The 18,652-nt window shown below is 35.4% G+C and overlaps 1 protein-coding gene across 1 annotated transcript in view; it reads right to left on the reverse strand.

Moving 5' to 3' along the window:
• Positions 1–18,652, reverse strand: part of LOC113884693 (lipase member J-like) — a 36,429-nt gene that overhangs the window by 17,635 nt on the left and 142 nt on the right. The window contains exons 2-4 of the mRNA XM_027529544.1: positions 4,995–5,101; positions 1,437–1,549; positions 568–688 (exon numbers count right to left, since the gene is read on the reverse strand). Of these exons, the coding sequence (XP_027385345.1) occupies positions 568–688; positions 1,437–1,541 (226 nt within the window). The 5' untranslated portion in view covers positions 1,542–1,549; positions 4,995–5,101. The remainder of the gene's footprint in view (positions 1–567; positions 689–1,436; positions 1,550–4,994; positions 5,102–18,652) is intronic.

The raw sequence follows: 18,652 nt of genomic DNA on the forward strand, positions 1-18,652 counted from the left end.
CTCTGGGTTTTTTTTTGCAACAGTTAGACAAATAAGAAAAGTAGTCAGTATTGTGCTAGTAAGTGGTACATCTAGAATTATTAATATGACCCTAGTGACAAATTCTAGTGCGTTTTTCAGTGTCTCATTCTGCTGACAGTAGTGTATGTAGTACTGGAGTAAAGAGCCATGAGACTGCTACCAAACTTTTTTCTTTGCTATTATTAGAGGAGAAAGAAAGAAATTTTTACCAACCATACTTCAAACCTACAGAATAAAGCTACTGTGTTTCAGAGCATTTCTAATCCCTCATTGAACAAAGAAAACTCTAGGTAATCAACATGTATGAGTATGGTGATCCACAAAGAAAACTTGGAAGGACCGTGTGTTCCACCATACTTTAAAACCACTCTGAACAGGAAGCTAAAGAGAGTCAGATTCTCTTTCTGGGGCATATGGAGATATGCATGAGAAGTTAACTGTTCACTTAATTTTTTTAAACCCTTTTCTTATTCTAAACTCACTGAGAAGAAATGGAGAAGTTAAGATCTTCAGATAATCATCAGTTTATCTTGAACTGAGTGTTACCTGAATTGTTTTCACTGTTTGTTTTCCCATAGGGAATTCGATAAAGGCCAAGGATATAACCATCTTCAGTTGTAATATCATACTCTTCATCTGGGTAGCCCCAGTAGGAAATAATTTGACTCTAGATAAGGAAAAAGCAAACCTTTTAGAATAAGACTGTTAGTGAATTAATGTAGCCTAATTAATCTAAGCTAATCCCATGGACAGAGGAGCCTGGCAGGCTATAATCCATGGGGTCACAAAGAGTAGGACATGACTGACTAACACACACAAACACACATTAATGTAATAATGAATCTTTGTATTCTCAATCTTAAGCCTATGTATTTTATATTTTTTATTTTCACTAATTCACTGATTAATTCAGTACTAAATATTTACAAAACATCTACTAAGCATCCGTCTTCTATTCCAGGGGTTCATAGATAAATAAAACAACAACAAAAAATTAAAACCCCTGCATTCAAGGAGATATCTCAAGAACTAACCAATTATTTTTTTTCTGACTACGAGTCATAGTTTTACCTATATACCAATATAAAATTTTAAAATGTTTACCCACAAGTGTTTGTTTGTTTATATATATAGCTAAGAATATATACATATGTGGAATTTGTTATGTAAATGCATATATAGAATAGAGAAATGATACGGTTATGCATATTTTCATTTCAGACACAGAATAAAGCAGAAACGGAAACTTAAAGCTATAGGATAGCAGATGAGGAATATTAGTTGACCCATATTCAAAATACATGAATGCAGAGATATAAACTGACTGTAGATCTATTCAAATAAAACCCCTCAAAACTGAAGAGTAGCATTCCCCATTACTTTATTAGCTTAACATTTATGTCCTAGCAACTTACAATATTCATGCTTGCTTCAGGGTTCACAGACCTTTGTTTCCTAAACACACCATGAGTAGTTCCAAGAATTAGGATGAAAGACATCACCTTGAAAAGGTACCACATTTGGGAATCTACACATAAAAAGAGATTTTAATAATATTAAAATTGCAGCAATTATTACTATTTGACTAAATAATTCTGTGAGGTAGGGAATATTACCATTTTCAGATGACAAAACAGAGGCTCTGAAAAATTAAATAAACCTGTCTAAGGATATACAATGTATAGCTGGCAATCACGGTTCAGATTTAGGCCTGCTTAACTCCAAAAATCCATGTTTTTCCAACTACTCTATTCTGTAGCACAAATTCCCTCTTTAAAGTCTTCTTAATAGTATTGCTTAGCTCAGTTTTAAGAGTTTTACTATATATTGCAGGTTAACTAATATAATTGATATAACTGATATAATAATACTCTTACCAGACTATTATTTATTTAAAGTATGTTTATAGGTTTTTGGGTTTGGGAGAGGGAAAGGGGACTAATGTGAATATTAGAAAGCTTGCCTAGCTTACATTCAGCCTCTCAGGGTTTGGAGTTTATTTTGTTTACAGAGATATGACTTTGAGTTTGAGTAACCAAGTTCTGGAAAGCCAGGACACGTAAATCATTTCTAGAAAACTGAGAAAGCAGGGAATCGCAGAGGTCACCATCTAGATTTTCTCCCCAGACCTTGGTTTACCAATTTCATGAGCCTTGAAAATGAGCCAGACACTGTATCTGAAAGGATATTATGAGGCATTTTTAAAACTCCCAACTTCACAACTTATAAACTGTGTGACTTAAAGCAAGTTACTTATCCTCTCTGAGCATGTTTTCCTACTTAAAAAGTATGAATAATGCCTACTTCTCAGGTTTGCAATGGCACCCCACTCCAGTACTCTCGCCTGGAAAATCCCATGGACGGAGGAGCCTGGTGGGTTTCAGTCCATGGGGTCGCTAAGAGTCGGACACGACTGAACGACTTCACTTTCACAGGTTTGTTATAAAACTTAAATTTGATAAATGTGACATGATGCTTTTTTAATATAATACTTTATTTTCTTGGGCTCCAAAATTATTGTAGATGGTGTCTGCAGCCATGAAATTAAAAGACGGTTTCTCCCTGGAAGAAAAGCTATGACCAACCTAGACAGCATATTAAAAAGCAGAGATATTACTTTGTTGACAAAGTTTCATTTAGTCAAAGCTATGATTTTTCCAGTAGTCAAGTGTGGATGTGAGAGCTGGATCATAAAGAAAGCTTTTGAACTGTACTGTTGGAGTAGACTCTTGAGAGTCCCTTGGATTGCAAGGAGATCAAACCAGCCAATCCTAAAGGAAATCAGTCCTGAATATTCATTGGAAGGACTGATGCTGAAGCTGAAACTCCAATACTTTGGCCACCTGATGCAAAGAACTGATTCACTGGAAAAGACCCTGATGCTAGGAAATATTGAAGGCAGGAGGAGAAGGGGAAGACAGAGGATGAGATGGTTGGATGGCATCACTGACGGGATGGATATGAGTTTGAGCAAGTTCTTGGAGTTGGTGATGGACAGGGAAGCCTGGCCTGCTGCAGTCCATGGGGCCACAAACAGTTGCACAAGACTGAGCAACTGAACTGTAATATAATACTAGCCATATAACTAACATTTAATACATATTAGACCATCTTAAGAGAACAAACAAAACACTAGTAATTCAGAAAAATCATTTGCATGCAAATAATTGCTATATCTTATATGTTTGTTAAGCTAGTCTCCAGCGCAATATTTAATGACTTGGTACAAATTAGGTGGATACAAAATTGAAACTGTATTTATTACTTAAAGTTTCTTTTAATTTAAAGCTGTGATTTATGGAGACTGAACATATCACCTTTGGTCAGAGGTTTACATTATATTTGGTATAATATCTGTGCTTTTCACTGAAGGCAAAAAAGCAAATTTTAAAACAATATTATCAAACTTTTTACCAAAGAGAGAGAAACCTGTTAACTTAAGTGCATTAAAAAAAAAGGTTATATTTAAAAAGAATACATTTCAATCAGTTCTAATGAGGTGGATGAAACTGGAGCCTATTATACAGAGTGAAGTAAGCCAGAAGGAAAAACACCAATACAGTATACTAACGCATATATATGGAATTTAGAAAGATGGTAACAATAACCCTGTGTATGAGACAGCAAAAGAGACACTGATGTATAGAACAGTCTTATGGACTCTGTGGGAGAGGGAGAGGGTGGGAAGATTTGGAAGAATGACACTGAAACATGTAAAATATCATGCATGAAACGAGTTGCCAGTCCAGGTTCGATGCATGATACTGGATGCTTGGGGCTAGTGCACTGGGACGACCCAGAGGGATGGTATGGGGAGGGAGGAGGAAGGAGGGTTCAGGATGGGGAACACATGTATACCTGTGGCGGATTCATTTTGATATTTGGCAAAACTAATACAATTATGTAAAGTTTAAAAACAAAATAAAATTTAAAAAAAATTAAAAAAAGGCTATAACATTTGTAGTCACAACAGTGTTATACAAAGTGTTAATTAAACAGTGTTATGTCAAACGGCAACAACAACAAAGAGTTCAGACTACTTTGTTGATACTGATAAATTCTGAGTTGATATTGATGTTACTAAGTTAACATGAGTTTTCAAATATACTTTGGACCTATGCAATTTTTATACTGGTATTCTGCTTAAAAGTTAAATCAATCCATCTAAAAATATTGGAAATAATTTTGTCAAAGTAGATGAAAATATATAAGAAATATTACTTATTGATAGTCAATTCAGTTACTGAGACTTTAAAATATATTCAGAACAATTTGGGTACTTGAAACTACTCTTTCAAGTATAAATTTTATGGAATCTAAACACATTAAATGTCTGATAAAAATTTAGCTCTCAAATTGAAATTTTTTAGGAGTAGAAGGCACACCAATATTTAAAGGCTTAGTATGAAGGAGTTTTTAAATATATCAATGATTTTTTAAATGTTTATGTTTTAAAATGATCATTTGAATACAGTGGACCACTATTTATTAAATTTATACAGATACCATAGAGTTAGATGTTGTTACTAAAATATCACTTTACCTGTAAAACCTAGTATCTAATCTAGTAATTACTATTACCTCAACTTTAGTCATTGACCATAATTTTTCATCTATGTTGGCTGGTTGGTGAAATACTATGTAATGAACTGGTGCTTTGCTTAGCGTAGGGGCAAACTTTTAAAAGATGATTTTAAAGATGGAAGCATGGCAGAAAATTGAGCTTTGTGCAAGAGTAATCCATTAAAGGTAGCCAATATCTTACATAATGATTTTTAAAGATTATCACACAGTTGGGAAAAGCACTTAAACAAAATTAAACCAAAAAGCTGCATTACTAATAGCACCCATCTGTAACTAAATAGAATTTTCTAAAAGTTGATTTGAGGATCAGTTTTCTTCAGTTTCTGCCATTAAAATCATTAGTTTGACTTTAGATATAACCCACAACAATAAAATACATTATGCCATACCTCTTTGTTCTTCTTGATTTTAGGTACCTAATAGATGTGTCTTCAAAGTAGTCAATCACATATTGTGCTCCTTTTGGCAAAGGTTGCTAAATATAATCACAGATAAGCTGAAAAAATAAAAATGAGAACATTTAATTTCAGTGCAAAAATCAAACCTGGCATTACATAAATTGGCAACAGAAACTACAACAAATTTTGAAAGAACACTGTTGACACTAATAAATGCTAAGTAGCTTTTCAAGTCACTGCCCATATGCTACTCTAAATACATTCACAAAAATACCCACAGAGGTGGTTAGTGGTAGTTTCCCACTAGTGCAGTTTTTTTTTTTAATCAGAATTATTAAGACATAATTCTAACTCCCTTAAAGTGTTAAAGTAGATTTCTGTTCTTCTGACTGGCAGTCACTGTAATAGCAGTAATGAGTAGTAAACACGCAGTCTATGATGGTATAAAGCAGTTCAAATATAGAAGCGACTGTCATATAATTATTGCTGGGTTTTGAAGATTTCTCCCTATGGAAAACATAAGCAAGTGCTCATTTCTTTCCCTAAAACATATAATAGGAAGAATAATATTGAAGTTTAGCTTAGGTTATTTAAAAATATATGTTGTAAACTCAAGAAAATCAAAAAACTTTTAAGTACCAACAGTAAGTCAATAAAAAAGGTAAAACGGGTTAATAATAAATGCTGTTAGACCTTAAGAAGTAAAAGACTTTTTAAAAAATAAATGAAGAACAAATAAACACAGTAGTAACACGGTAGATTTTAATCAACAATATAATAATCATTTGTGAAAGCGGCAGCCACTCAGTCGTGTCCGACTCTCTGCGACCTCATGGACTCATCCACGGAATTCTCCAGGCCAGAACACTGGAGTGGGTAGCCTTTCCCTTCTCCAGGGGATCTTCCCAACCCAGGGATCTGAACCCAGGTCTCCCACATTGCATGTGGTTTCTTTACCAACTGAGCCAAAAGGGAAACCCAAGAACACTGGAGTGGGTAGCCTATCCATTCTCCAGGGGATCGTCCCAACCCAGGAATCGAAAAATCATTCATAAATGCTCTTTATATACTGGTTAAACACAGAAATTGTCAAATTGGATTAGAAAGCAAGACTTTACTCTGCAATGTTTATAAGAAAAGTGAAAGTGAAAGTCACTCAGACCTGTCAGACTCTTTGTGACCCCATGGACTATACAGTCCATGGAATTCTCCAGGCCAGAATACTGGAGAGGGTAGCCTTTCCCTTCTCCAGGGGATCTTCCCAACCCAGGGATCAAACCCAGGTCTCCCGCATTGGAGGTGGATTCTTTACCAGCTGAGCCACAAGGGGGGCCTATAAGAAACCTGCATTAAATACAGATTATTATTATCAATAGACAGGTTGAAGAGTAAAAGTGTAAAGCAAGATATGCCAAAAGAAAGCTGGACTAACTATGTTGATTTCAATTATAGTAGACTCAGAATAAGAAATATAGCTAAAAAGCAAGATTACATAACAATATGCAATCAGTTCTCCAAGAAGACATAACAATCCTAAATGTGTATGCACCAAACAGCTCAGTGTCCGCTTAGTCCCCTCTGACTCTGTGGTCCTGTGGACTGTAGCATGCCAGGCTCCTCTGTCCATGGGATTTTCCAGGCACGAATACTTGAGCAGGTTGCCATTTCCTACTCCAGGGGATCTTTCTGACCCAGGGATCAAACCTGTGTCTTTCATGCCTCCTGCATTGCAGGGAGATTCTTTACCACTTAGCCATGTGGGAAGCCTCTGCACCAAAAATATATGTAAGTAAGCATTAAATATATGTAAGCAAGCATTAATAGACTAAAAGGAGAAATAGACAAATTTACGATTATATTTGGAAAATTCAACTCCTCCTTTTCAGTGTTTGATAGAATAAGTAGACAGAGAATCAGTAAAAATATAGATGACCTGGACAATACCTAGCAATCACTTGATTTAACTGACATTTATAAAACATTCTATACAACCATAGCATAATACACATTCTTCTCAAACATACAAAAAAAACATTCATCAAGATTGTGGCCAGTAGGAAAGATTTAAATTTAAAGGAATAAAATTCATACAAATTTCTTGGGCCATAACAAAATTAAAATAGCAATCAATAATAAAAGTTATCCAGAAAGTACCCAAATACTTGGAAATTAAATAATACATTTCTAAGTAATCCATAGGTTAAAGAAGAGGGACTTTTAAAAATATTTGAGAGGCTTCCCTAGTGGCTCAATGATAAAGAATCCGCCTGCCAATGCAGGAGACACAGGTTTGCTCCCTGGTCGGGGAAGATCCCACGTGCCACATAGTAACTAAGCCCTTGTTCCACAGTTATTGAGCCTGTACTCTAGAGTGCAGGAATTGCAACTACTGAAGCCCACTCTGTCTGCAACAAGAGAAATCACTGCAATCAGAAGCTTATGCACTGCAACTCAGAGTACCCCTCCACACACACTCGCCGCAACTAGAGAAAAGCCTGCACAGCAACAAAGACCCAGCCTAGCCAAAAAGAAATAAATAAAGCTATAAAAAACATTTAAACTAACTGAAATTGAAAATACAACAATATCAAAATTTGTGTGGTGCAGCTAAGCAATACTTAGAAGGAAATTTATAGCAATAACTACTTACATGAGAAAATAAGAAAGGTAAGAAAAACAAGTAATTGAAGTTTTTACCTATAAAAGCTAGAGGAAAAAAAGCAAACTACAATTAAAATAAAAATAGAAGGAAAGAAATAATAAAGATTGGCAAGAAATCAAAGAAAAGGAATGAAAGACAAATAGAGGAAATCAATGAACCAACAGCTGTTCCTTTGAAATGGTCAAAAAAAACTTTTAGTCAGGATGACCAAGAAAAAAGAAGAAAATGTAAAATACCCATATCAGGAATGAAGAAAAAAAAACAAACTGTCCTACTGATCCCACAGATATTAAAATTAATTATAATAAGGGACTACTTAACTCTATGCTCATAAACTTGAAAACATAAATGAAATACAATAATTCCTTAAAAAGAGAAACTATTAATGTCAAAACTCACACCCCCCAAAAAAGTGATAACCTGAATATTCCAGTATCTATTTTATAAATTAAATGTATAGCATAAAAACCTTCTGAAAAAGAAAAATCCAGGTCAGATAGTTCACTGCCAAACTTCACCAAATATTTAAAAAAAAAACAATTCTTTACAACCTCTTCCAGAAAATAGAAGAGAAGGGTATCCTTTCCAATTAATTAAAAAAAAAATGTATTGGTGTATAGTTGATTTCCTTTCCAATTAATTGTATAAGGTCACATTATGAAAGAAGAAAACTATAGACCAATTTCCCCCATAAAGATAGATTCCAAGACTCTCACTAAAATGTTATCAAAATAAATCCAGCAATATATTGAAAAAATACATCTCAGTCTAGTGGGGTTCATCCCACAAACAAAAGACTGATTGAACATTCAAACATCAATTAGTGTTATTTACCATATTAACAGACTAAACTGAAAACAAAACAAAACAAAAAACTCAGAAGATGCAGAAAAGTTAATCATTTAGTCATAAAACTTCTCAACAAATTATATATCGAAAGACACTTCCTTAAACTAATAAAGGCTACATTTCCAATCACACTTGGTAAAAGACTGAATGCTTTCTTGATAAGAATTAGGAGCAAGAAAAGAGGTCCTTTCTCTCCACTTCTATTCAACATTGTACTGAAAGTCCTAGCCAGTGCGATTAAGCAAGGAAAAAAAAGTAAAAAATAAAGGCATACCTGATTATCTATGTAGAAAATCCTAAAGAATCTATGTATACTTTAAAAATTTACTAAAAAAAATAAGTGATTTTTAGAGGATTAAAGATAAAAGATAATATAGAAGAGTCAGCAATAAACACTTGGAATTTAAAATTTTAAAAATCCCAATTATAATAGCACTTTCCTTTCCATCATAATGGCTACTTGTATAAATCTAAAAGCCCAATTAAAAGAGATTGTCAGATTGGATCAACAGGAAAGCTGCTCTCAAGAAATTTGCTTTAAAGATACAAGCATAATTATAGTAAAACTGTAAAGAGGGAAAATAATATGACAAACTAATACTAATCAAAAGAAAGCTATATTAATATCAGGCAGTACAGATTTTAAAGGAAATTATAACCAGTGATAAATAGTACAATTTCAAAATGATAAACAGATCAATTCAGTAACAGTTTATCAATCTACATATTTATATTTGTCTCTCTCTAAAAAGAGAGTCAGGAGTCAAAAACCCAGACCTGATAAAGCTGTAAGGAGAAAGACTTATGTATTTATATTCTTATTTACAGTTAGAAATATTAATTTATAACTGATAGGGCACATATATAGAAAATCAGTAAGGATTTAGAAGGGCTGAAGAACACAATTCTTATTAAAATCTAAGGCATTTTCATAGAAATTAAGCTCTTTTTAGACAGTATATGGAAATGGTGAGAACCTCAAAGAGTCAAAATAATTTTTAAAAAGAAGACAATTGGAATAGTCACAGTAACCAAATTTAAGACTTATTTATTGTAAGGCTAAAGTTATCAAGAGAGTGTGGCACTGGCAGAACAAGATAGATAAATGGATGAGAACAGAGTTTAGGATAGATCTACATTTACATGGTCAATTAATTCTCAACAAAGATGCAAAGGCAATTCAGTCTAAAACACACAGTGCTGAAACAAATATTCATATGCAAAGGTATGAACTTTGATCCATATCTAACATCAAATACAAAACTTAACTTAAAAAGGACCATAGACCTACAAATCTGGAAAACTCAGCAGTGGTCACAGGATTGGAAAAGGTCAGTTTTCATTCCAATCCCAAAGAAAGGCAATGTCAAAGAATGTTCAAACTACTGCACAATTGCACTCATCTCACATGCTAGCAAAGTACTGCTCAAGATTCTCCAAGCCAGGCTTCAACAGTATGTGAACCATGTACTTCCAGATGTTCAAGCTGGATTTAGAAAAAGCAGAGGAACCAGAGATCAAATTGTCAACATCTGCTGGATCATCAAAAAAGCAAGAGAATTCCAGAAAAACATCTACTTTTGTTTTATTGACTAAGCCAAAGCCTTTGACCATGTGGACCACAACAAACTGTGGAAAATTCTGAAAGAGATGGAACACCAGACCACCTGACCTGCCTCCTGAGAAATCTATATGCAGGTCCGGAAGCAACAGTTAGAACTGGACATGGAACAACAGACTGGTTCCAAATAGGAAAAGGAGTACATCAAGGATGTATGTTGTCACCCTGTTTATTTAACTTATATGCAGAGTACATTATGAGAAATGCTGGGCTGGAGGAAGCACAAGCTGGAATCAAGATTGCTGGGAGAAATATCAATAACCTCAGGTACACAGACGACAGCCCTTATGACAGAAAACAAAGAACTAAAGAGCCTCTTCATGAAGGTGAAAGAGGAGAGTGAAAAAGTTGGCCTAAAGCTCAACATTCAGAAAACTAAGATCACGGCACCTGATCCCATCACTTCATGGCAAATAGATGAGGAAACAATGGAAAAAAGTGAGAGACTTAATTTTGGGGGGCTCCAAAATCACAGCAGATGGTGACTGCAGCCATGAAATCAAAAGACACTTGCTCCTTGGAAGAAAAGCTATGACAAACCTAGACACCATATTAAAAAGCAGAGACATTACTTTGCCAACAAAGGTCCTAGTCAAGGCTATGGTTTTTCCAGGAGTCATGTATGGATGTGAGAGTTGGACTGTGAAGAAAGCTGAGCGCTGAAGAATTGATGCTTTTGTACTGTGGTGTTGGAGAAGACTCTTGAGAGTCCCTTGAAAATGCAAAGAGATCCAACCAGTCTATTTTAAAGGAAATCAATCCTGAATATTCATTCGAAGGACTAATGCTGAAGCTGAAACTCCAGTACTTTGGCCACCTGATGCGAAGAACTGACTCTTTGGAAAAGACCCTGATGCTGGCAAATATTGAAGGTGGGAGGAGAAGGGGATGACAGAGGATAAGATGGTTGAATGGCATCACCGATGCGATGGACATGGGTTTGAGTAGGCTCCAGGAGTTGGTGAAGGACAGGAAAGCCTGGCATGCTGAAGTCCATGGGGTCACAAAGAGTTGGACATGACTGAGCGACTGAACTGAACTGAATAACACTATAAAACTTCTGGAAGAAAACGTAAGAGAAAAGTCTTCATTACCTTGAGGTATATATCCAGTATTTCTTTGATAGAAGACAAAAAGTAGAAACCATGTAAGTTAAAAATGGATAAATTAAGGACATCTGCACTTGGAAAGATGCTGATAATATAATGAATAGAAGTCATAGACAAGAAGAAAGCATTTGCCAGTCACACATTTTATTTGTATCCAAAATATATAATAAACTCTGTAAATTCAGTGATAAGAAAATAAACTACCCAATTTATTTAATAGGTAGAAACTTTGAACAGACACTTCACAGAAGTAGATATATGAATGGCAAACGACCACATGAAAAGATGGTCAATATCAAACATCACTGGAGAAATTAAAATTAAACCCTTACTGAAATGCCATCACACACTTATTAGAATGGCTAAAGTTGAAAGGTTTGGTCATATTCAATGATATTAAGGATGGGGAATAACTGGAATCTTCAAATGGTTCTGTTAGAATGTAAAATGGAAAAGCCATTTTGGGAAACAGTTTCACTTGATAGTTCCTTTCAAAGTTGAACACACATCTACCATATAATTAGACTATTCTACTCCCAGATATTCACACAAGATAAATGAAAGCCAATATTCATATAAAGACTTTTATATGTCATAGCAGCTTTATTTTTCATAGTAAAAAACTAGAAACAACCCAAATGTTCATCAGGAGGTGAACAGATAAACATACTACAATATATCCATATAAAGAAATATGTTTATCCATAAAAAGAAATGAACTGACACATTTGACAACACGAATTTCAAAATAATCATGCCAAATAAAGTCAATGAAAACAATACAAATAACAATAAAATAATAACATTTATAGAAACAGTATTTTTTTTACCACAAGTGTGTGAAATTAGAAATCAACTACAGAAAGAAAACCAGGAGAAGAACAAACACAGGGAGACTAAACAGCAGGCTATTTAAAAAATGAATTCAAAGAGGAAATAAGAAAATACCTCAAGACAAATCCAAATGGAAACAAAGTTTTCCAAAATCTATGGGATGCCACAAAAACAGGTATAAGAGGGAAGTTCACATATATACACATACTTTACTATACACTTGAAATTAACACAGTATGTGCATTAGCCATACTTCAATAAAAAACTCAAATTACATTAAGGAATAATCTAAAATAGCTCGATGGGGCTATTCATCTTGATTTTATGCCATCTAAATACTGTTAGATATGCCATTAATGATTATGTAAATTATCAATGAAATAAATAAGGACAGAAAGTGCTGTGAATCACATTATCAGATATTCTTTGTTCACTGACATTGTATTTTATATCATTACAGTAATATTATATCATAGAAAAGAACTCTCTGAGAAAATATGTTTAATATTGATGTCACACCACTAAGTTACCATTCAGCCTGTCTTCCTTTAAGTATTATCCTCAAAAGTCTGGATATCTTCTAGGCAAAGAGTTAGTGAACTCTCAGTCTCTGAGAATTCTAATTTGGATTCCAGTTGCCAAAGATACTGTATTGAACATGACAGTGTTTCTGTCCTCTTGGTGCTTAAATTCTAGTGAGAGAGAACTAAACTAAATAAATAGTTAAACAAGTAAAAAGCAAGTTCACTTCTAAAGGTAATTAAGTGATATTAAGAAAATAGGTTAATGGAAAAGAGGGTCACTGGGTGGCTATTTTAGGTCAAGTGGTTGGGGAAGTCCTCTTTAGGTAACTTTTAAGCTTGACTTGAATATCAGGAGGAGCCAGCCTTGCAGAAAATTGGGAAGAAGTAAGGCAAAATGCCAAGATGAATAGGAAGAGTAAATATAAGTACATCTGTCCCAGCTGTTTTACAATACTGCCTTCTCTAGGTCACTGAGTCATTCACACCTCTCTCGGAGAGATACACCAGTGCTAGTAGCCAACCATGCACCCACACAACCTTAAAGTTATCGCTCTGCATTAATATAATCCATTTTGGAGGTTAGGAGGGTAGGTGGGGAGGGTGGCTCTATCACTCCCTGAAGACTAAACGTGATAAGAAATCACAAGCCACCGTGGTTACTTCTACTGAATGGTCATAACATTCCCAAATTGTGGATAACTTTTTAAAAATGATATTGTTGATCATAGGGGAAAAGAAACAGAGAGTGAAGAATTAATGCACATTCACAACTACTGGCAGCACAATTCAAAAAGTATACCTTATACTCAAGACAACATAAGCAAATGCTTCCCACTTCCACAGACAAGTGGGAAATCTGAGAATATGTTCACGGGAACTAAAATAACCCAACTCAGTTGTGAAAGTGAAAGTGTTAATAGCTCAGTATCTAGCTCTTTGTGATCCCATGAACTGCAGCTTGCCAGGTTCCTCTGTCCATGGAATACTCCAGGCAAGAATATTGGAGTGGGTAGCCGTTCCCTTCTCCAGGAGGTCTTCCCAACTCAGGGATCAAACCTGGGTCTTCCACATTGCAGTCAAATTCTTTACTGTCTGAGCCATCAGGGTAGCCCCAACTTAGTAGCACAAGACATATAAAGACTACCAAGATAAGATATAAACATAGACTTGAGAAATATCACTGAATATTTTTTAAAAACCAATTATTGGTGCGTCGTTGATTTACAATGTTGTGTTCGTTTTAGGTGTACAGCACAGTGAATCAATTATACATATACCTATATCTGCTCGTTTCTTTTTAAGATTCTTTTCCCACATAGGGCATTGCACAGTACTGAGTAGAGTTCCAAGTTATACAGCAGGTTCTTCTTAGTTATCTATTTTATATATAGTAGTGACTGAATATTTTTATACCAAGTAGTTGAACTTTCATCTGTATGAGACTGAGAATTACTAAAAGTTATTTGAGAATGGCAATGACCAATCTAGAAACTTGGTGCAGAACAGAGATTAGGAGCAGAGAGGTCAGTTAGAAAGCTACTATAATAATTAAATTAAGAACTAATGACTGTTTGAACATAAGTAATGGAATAATCTGCATTTAGATGCTTATATCTTTCCTTTTCTCCTTTGCTTTTCGCTTCTCTTCAGAGTTCCAAAGAATAGCAAGGAGAGATAAGAAAGCCTTCCTCAGCGATCAGTACAAAGAAATAGAGGAAAACAATAGAATGGGAAAGACTAGAGATCTCTTCAAGAAAATTAGAGATACCAAGGGAACATTTCATGCAAAGATGGGCTCTATAAAGGACAGAAATGGTATGGACCTAAAAGAAGCAGAAGATATTAAGAAGAGGTGGCAAGAATACACAGAAGAACTGTACAAAAAAGATCTTCATGACCAAGATAATCATGATGGTGTGATCACTCACCTAGAGCCAGACATCCTGGAATGTGAAGTCAAGTGGGTCTTAGAAAGCACCACTACGAACAAAGCTAGTGGAGGTGATGGAATTCCAGTGGAGCTATTTCAAATCCTGAAAGATGATGCTGTGAAAGTGCTGCACTCAATATGCCAGCAAATTTGGAAAACACTGCAGTGGCCACAGGACTGGAAAAGGTCAGTTTTCATTACAATCCCAAAGAAAGGCAATGACAAAGAATGCTCCAACTACCGCACAATGGCACTCATCTCACACACTAGTAAGTAATGCTCAAAATTCTCCAAGCCAGGCTTCAGCAGTACATGAACCGTGAACTTCCACATGTTCAAGCTGGTTTTAGAAAAGGCAGAAGAACCAGAGATCAAATTGCCAACATCTGCAGGATCACTGAAAAAGCAAGAGAGTTCCAGAAAAACATCTATTTCTGCTTTATTGACTATGCCAAAGCCTTTGACTATATGGATCACAAGAAACTGTGGAAAATTCTGAAAGAGATGGGAATACCAGAACACTTGACCTGCCTCTTGAGAAACCTATATGCAGGTCAGGAAGCAATAGTTAGAACCGGACATGGAACAACAGACTGGGTCCAAATAGGAAAAGGAGTAGGTCAAGGCTGTATATTGTCAGCCTGTTTATTTAACTTCTATGCAGAGTACATCATGAGAAACGCTAGGCTGGAAGAAGCACAAGCTGGAATCAAGAATGCTTGGAGAAATATCAATAACCTCAGATATGCAGATGACACCACCCTTATGGCAGAAAGTGAAGAGGAACTCAAAGCCTCTTTATGAAAGTGAAAGAGGAGAGTGAAAAAGTTGGCTTAAAACTCAACAATCAGAAAACTAAGATGATGGCAAATGGTCCCATCACTTCATGGGAAATAGATGGGGAAACAGTGGAAACAGTGGCAGACTTTATTTTGTGGGGCTCTAAAATCACTGTAGATGGTGATTGCAGCCATGAAATTAAAAGATGCTTACTCCTTGGAAGGAAAGTTATGATCAACTTAGACAGCATATTGAAAAGCAGAGACATTACTTTGCCAACAGAGGTTCGTCTAGTCAAGGCTATGGTTTTTCCAGTGGTCATGTTTGGATGTGAGAGTTGGACTGTGAAGAAGGCTGAGTGCCGAAGAATTGATGCTTTTGAACTGTGGTGTTGGAGCAGACTCTTGAGAGTCCCTTGGACTGCAAGGAGATCCAACCAGTCCATTCTAAAGGAGATCAGTCCTGGGTGTTCTTTGGAAGGAATGATGCTAAAGCTGAAACTCCAGTACTTTGGCCACTTCATGCAAAGAGTTGACTCATTGGAAAAGACTCTGATGCTGGGAGGGACTGGGGGTAGGAGAAGGGGATGACAGAGGATGAGATGGCTGGATGGCATCACCGACTCGATGGACATGAGTTTGAGTGAAGTCCGGGAGTTGGTGATGGACAGGGAGGCCTGGCGTGCTGCAAGTCATGGGATCACAAAGAGTTGGACATGACTGAGTGACTGAAATGAATGGATTAATCTGTCAATAATCACTTTTCAAAGTGCTCAATGTCCACAGTTGACAAGAATGTGGTAAAATAGGCACTGTAGAATATTGCTGGTAGAAATGGAATTTGTACTTTTCTGAGGTACAATGCTGAGGGATTGCATTTAAGAGACAGAGGAGAAGAGATAAAAAGACCAGAAGACTAATAGATATCAAGGATGAGAAAAGAGAATAGATATATTGAAAATGACTATGAGGTTTCAAGTCTGACTATGCAAGGTGACGAGACTATTAACATAAATGAGGTAACAACAGGAGATGACAGGAAAGAGAAGAACGTATTCAACAGATCATGAGGACCTGCATTGATTCCTCAAGATACTGCTTAACCTAGGAAAAATTCACTTGAATTTAATGTCTATATTTACATATGCAAAATGATGCAAGGATGGTTCTATATCTGTAAATCAATCAATCTGATACACCACAATAATAAAAAGGATAAAAATCACATGATCATAAAAAGCATTTGACAAAATTCAACATCCAATCATGATTAAAAAGAAAACGTCTCATCAAATTGTATAGAGGGAACATATCTCAGCATAGTAAAGGCCATGTATGATATAATCACAGCTAATATCACCTCAGTGCTGAAAAGCTGAAACCACTTCCTCTAAAACTGGGAACAAGATAAGATGCCCACTCGTACCGCTTCTAAATAAATGGTACTAAAAGTTCTAGCCATGGCAGTCAGATCAGAAACAGAAATTAAAGCTATTCAAATTAAAGGAAGGGCAGGGCAAAAATGGGGCTTCCCCTGTGGCTCAACAGTAGAGAATCCGCCTGCAGTGCAGGAAATTCAGGAGATGGAGGTTCGATCCCTAGGGAAGGAAGTTCCTCTGGAGTAGGAAATGGCAACCCAGTATTCTTGCCTGGAAAATTCCATGGACAGAGGATCATGGCAAGTTACAGTCCATGGGGTCACAAAGAGACACAACTTAGCGACTGAGCGACAAAATCAACAAGGGCCAAGATGACACTACTTGCAGATGACACGATACTCTACATAGAGAACCCTAAAGTCTCCACCCAAAAGCTATTAGAACTAAAGAATGAATTCAGTAAGGTTGCAGGATACAAGATTAATATACAGAAATCTGTTAGTTTACTATACACTGATAATGAACTACCAGAAAGAGGAAGCAAGCAAACAATCTCGTTTAAAACTGCGTTAATAAAATACTTAGGAATAAACTTAATCAAGGGGGTTAAAGACCTATACTTTGAAAACTATAAAACATGGATAAAGGAAATTTGTAGATGATACAAAGAAATGGAAAGATATTCTGTGGTCATAAATTGGACAAATTAATACTGTTAAAATACCCATACTATCCAAAGCAATCTATAGATTTAATTAAATCTCTATCATAATAACCAGGACATTTTTCACTAACTAGAATAATAGGAAAATTTATACAGAACTGCAAAAGATCCCGAATTGCCAAAGCAATCTTGAGAAAAAAGAACAAAGCTAGAGGTATCACCTTCTCAGACTTCAGACTATATGAAAAAGTCTTGAAATCAAAATGCTGGTATTGTCACAAAAACAGACACATAGATCAGTTGAACAGAACAGAGAGCCAGGAAATAAATCCAAACACTTAAGGTCAATAAACCTATAACAAAAATGTAAGACTATACAGCGGGGAAAAAAGATAGCCTCAGTGCTGGGAGAACTGGACAGCTACATGTAAAGAAATGAGATTAGAACATTTCCTCACACTTTATCCAAGAACAAACTCAAAACAATTTAAAGACCTAAAACCGTAAAACTTATAGAAGAGAATACAGGTAGACCACTCTTTGATATAAATGTAAGCAATATTTTTTTGGACTTGTCTCCTAATGCAAATGAAACACATGCAAAAATAAACCATGAAACTAAATTGAACTTATAAGCTTTTGCACAGCAAATGAAATGATTATTAAAATTAAAAGACAATGTATTGAATGGGACAGAATATTTGCAAATGATAATGACCAATAAGGGGTTATTATCCAAAGTATAGTTCGGTTATCTTTTATTAGATATATGTTATATTGATCCATCACCAACTTGAAGCCTGGTAATTTCTCCCTCATGTGTACATACAGTAAAACTTCTAATTTTTAATGTTTTCATTATAATTGACTATCATTGTCAATTTCCTCATAACAAGTTTCTCTACTGTCCAGGTAATAACTTATCTGCAATTCAGGGTACCTGTAATGAATGGTTCAGTCTTATCCTTGCATATTACTGTTTCCTTGAGAATTTCCAGGACAACGTTAGAAAGCAAACAAAAAAAAAAACTAGTGGTAAGGGCATGAATCCTTGTCTTGCTCATCCGCACACCTCTTAAAGCAAATGGAATGTGTTTTGGCATAAAATTTAATATTTACTGAAGAGAAGATTGACCTAAAATTCTCTGGTGAACCAAATATCTTTAACTGTCAATAATCTGGAATACAGAATTTTCTGGCCCCCTTTTACAGGTGGAGAAATTGAGGTTCAAAAAGTTTATCATTTACACAAAGCCCGAGGGTTAAACAAAATCTCTCCCAAACTCTTTTTCTGTTAT

Source organism: Bos indicus x Bos taurus, chromosome 26 (genome assembly GCF_003369695.1).
Source record: "Bos indicus x Bos taurus breed Angus x Brahman F1 hybrid chromosome 26, Bos_hybrid_MaternalHap_v2.0, whole genome shotgun sequence".
Classification (NCBI taxonomy): domain Eukaryota; kingdom Metazoa; phylum Chordata; class Mammalia; order Artiodactyla; family Bovidae; genus Bos; species Bos indicus x Bos taurus.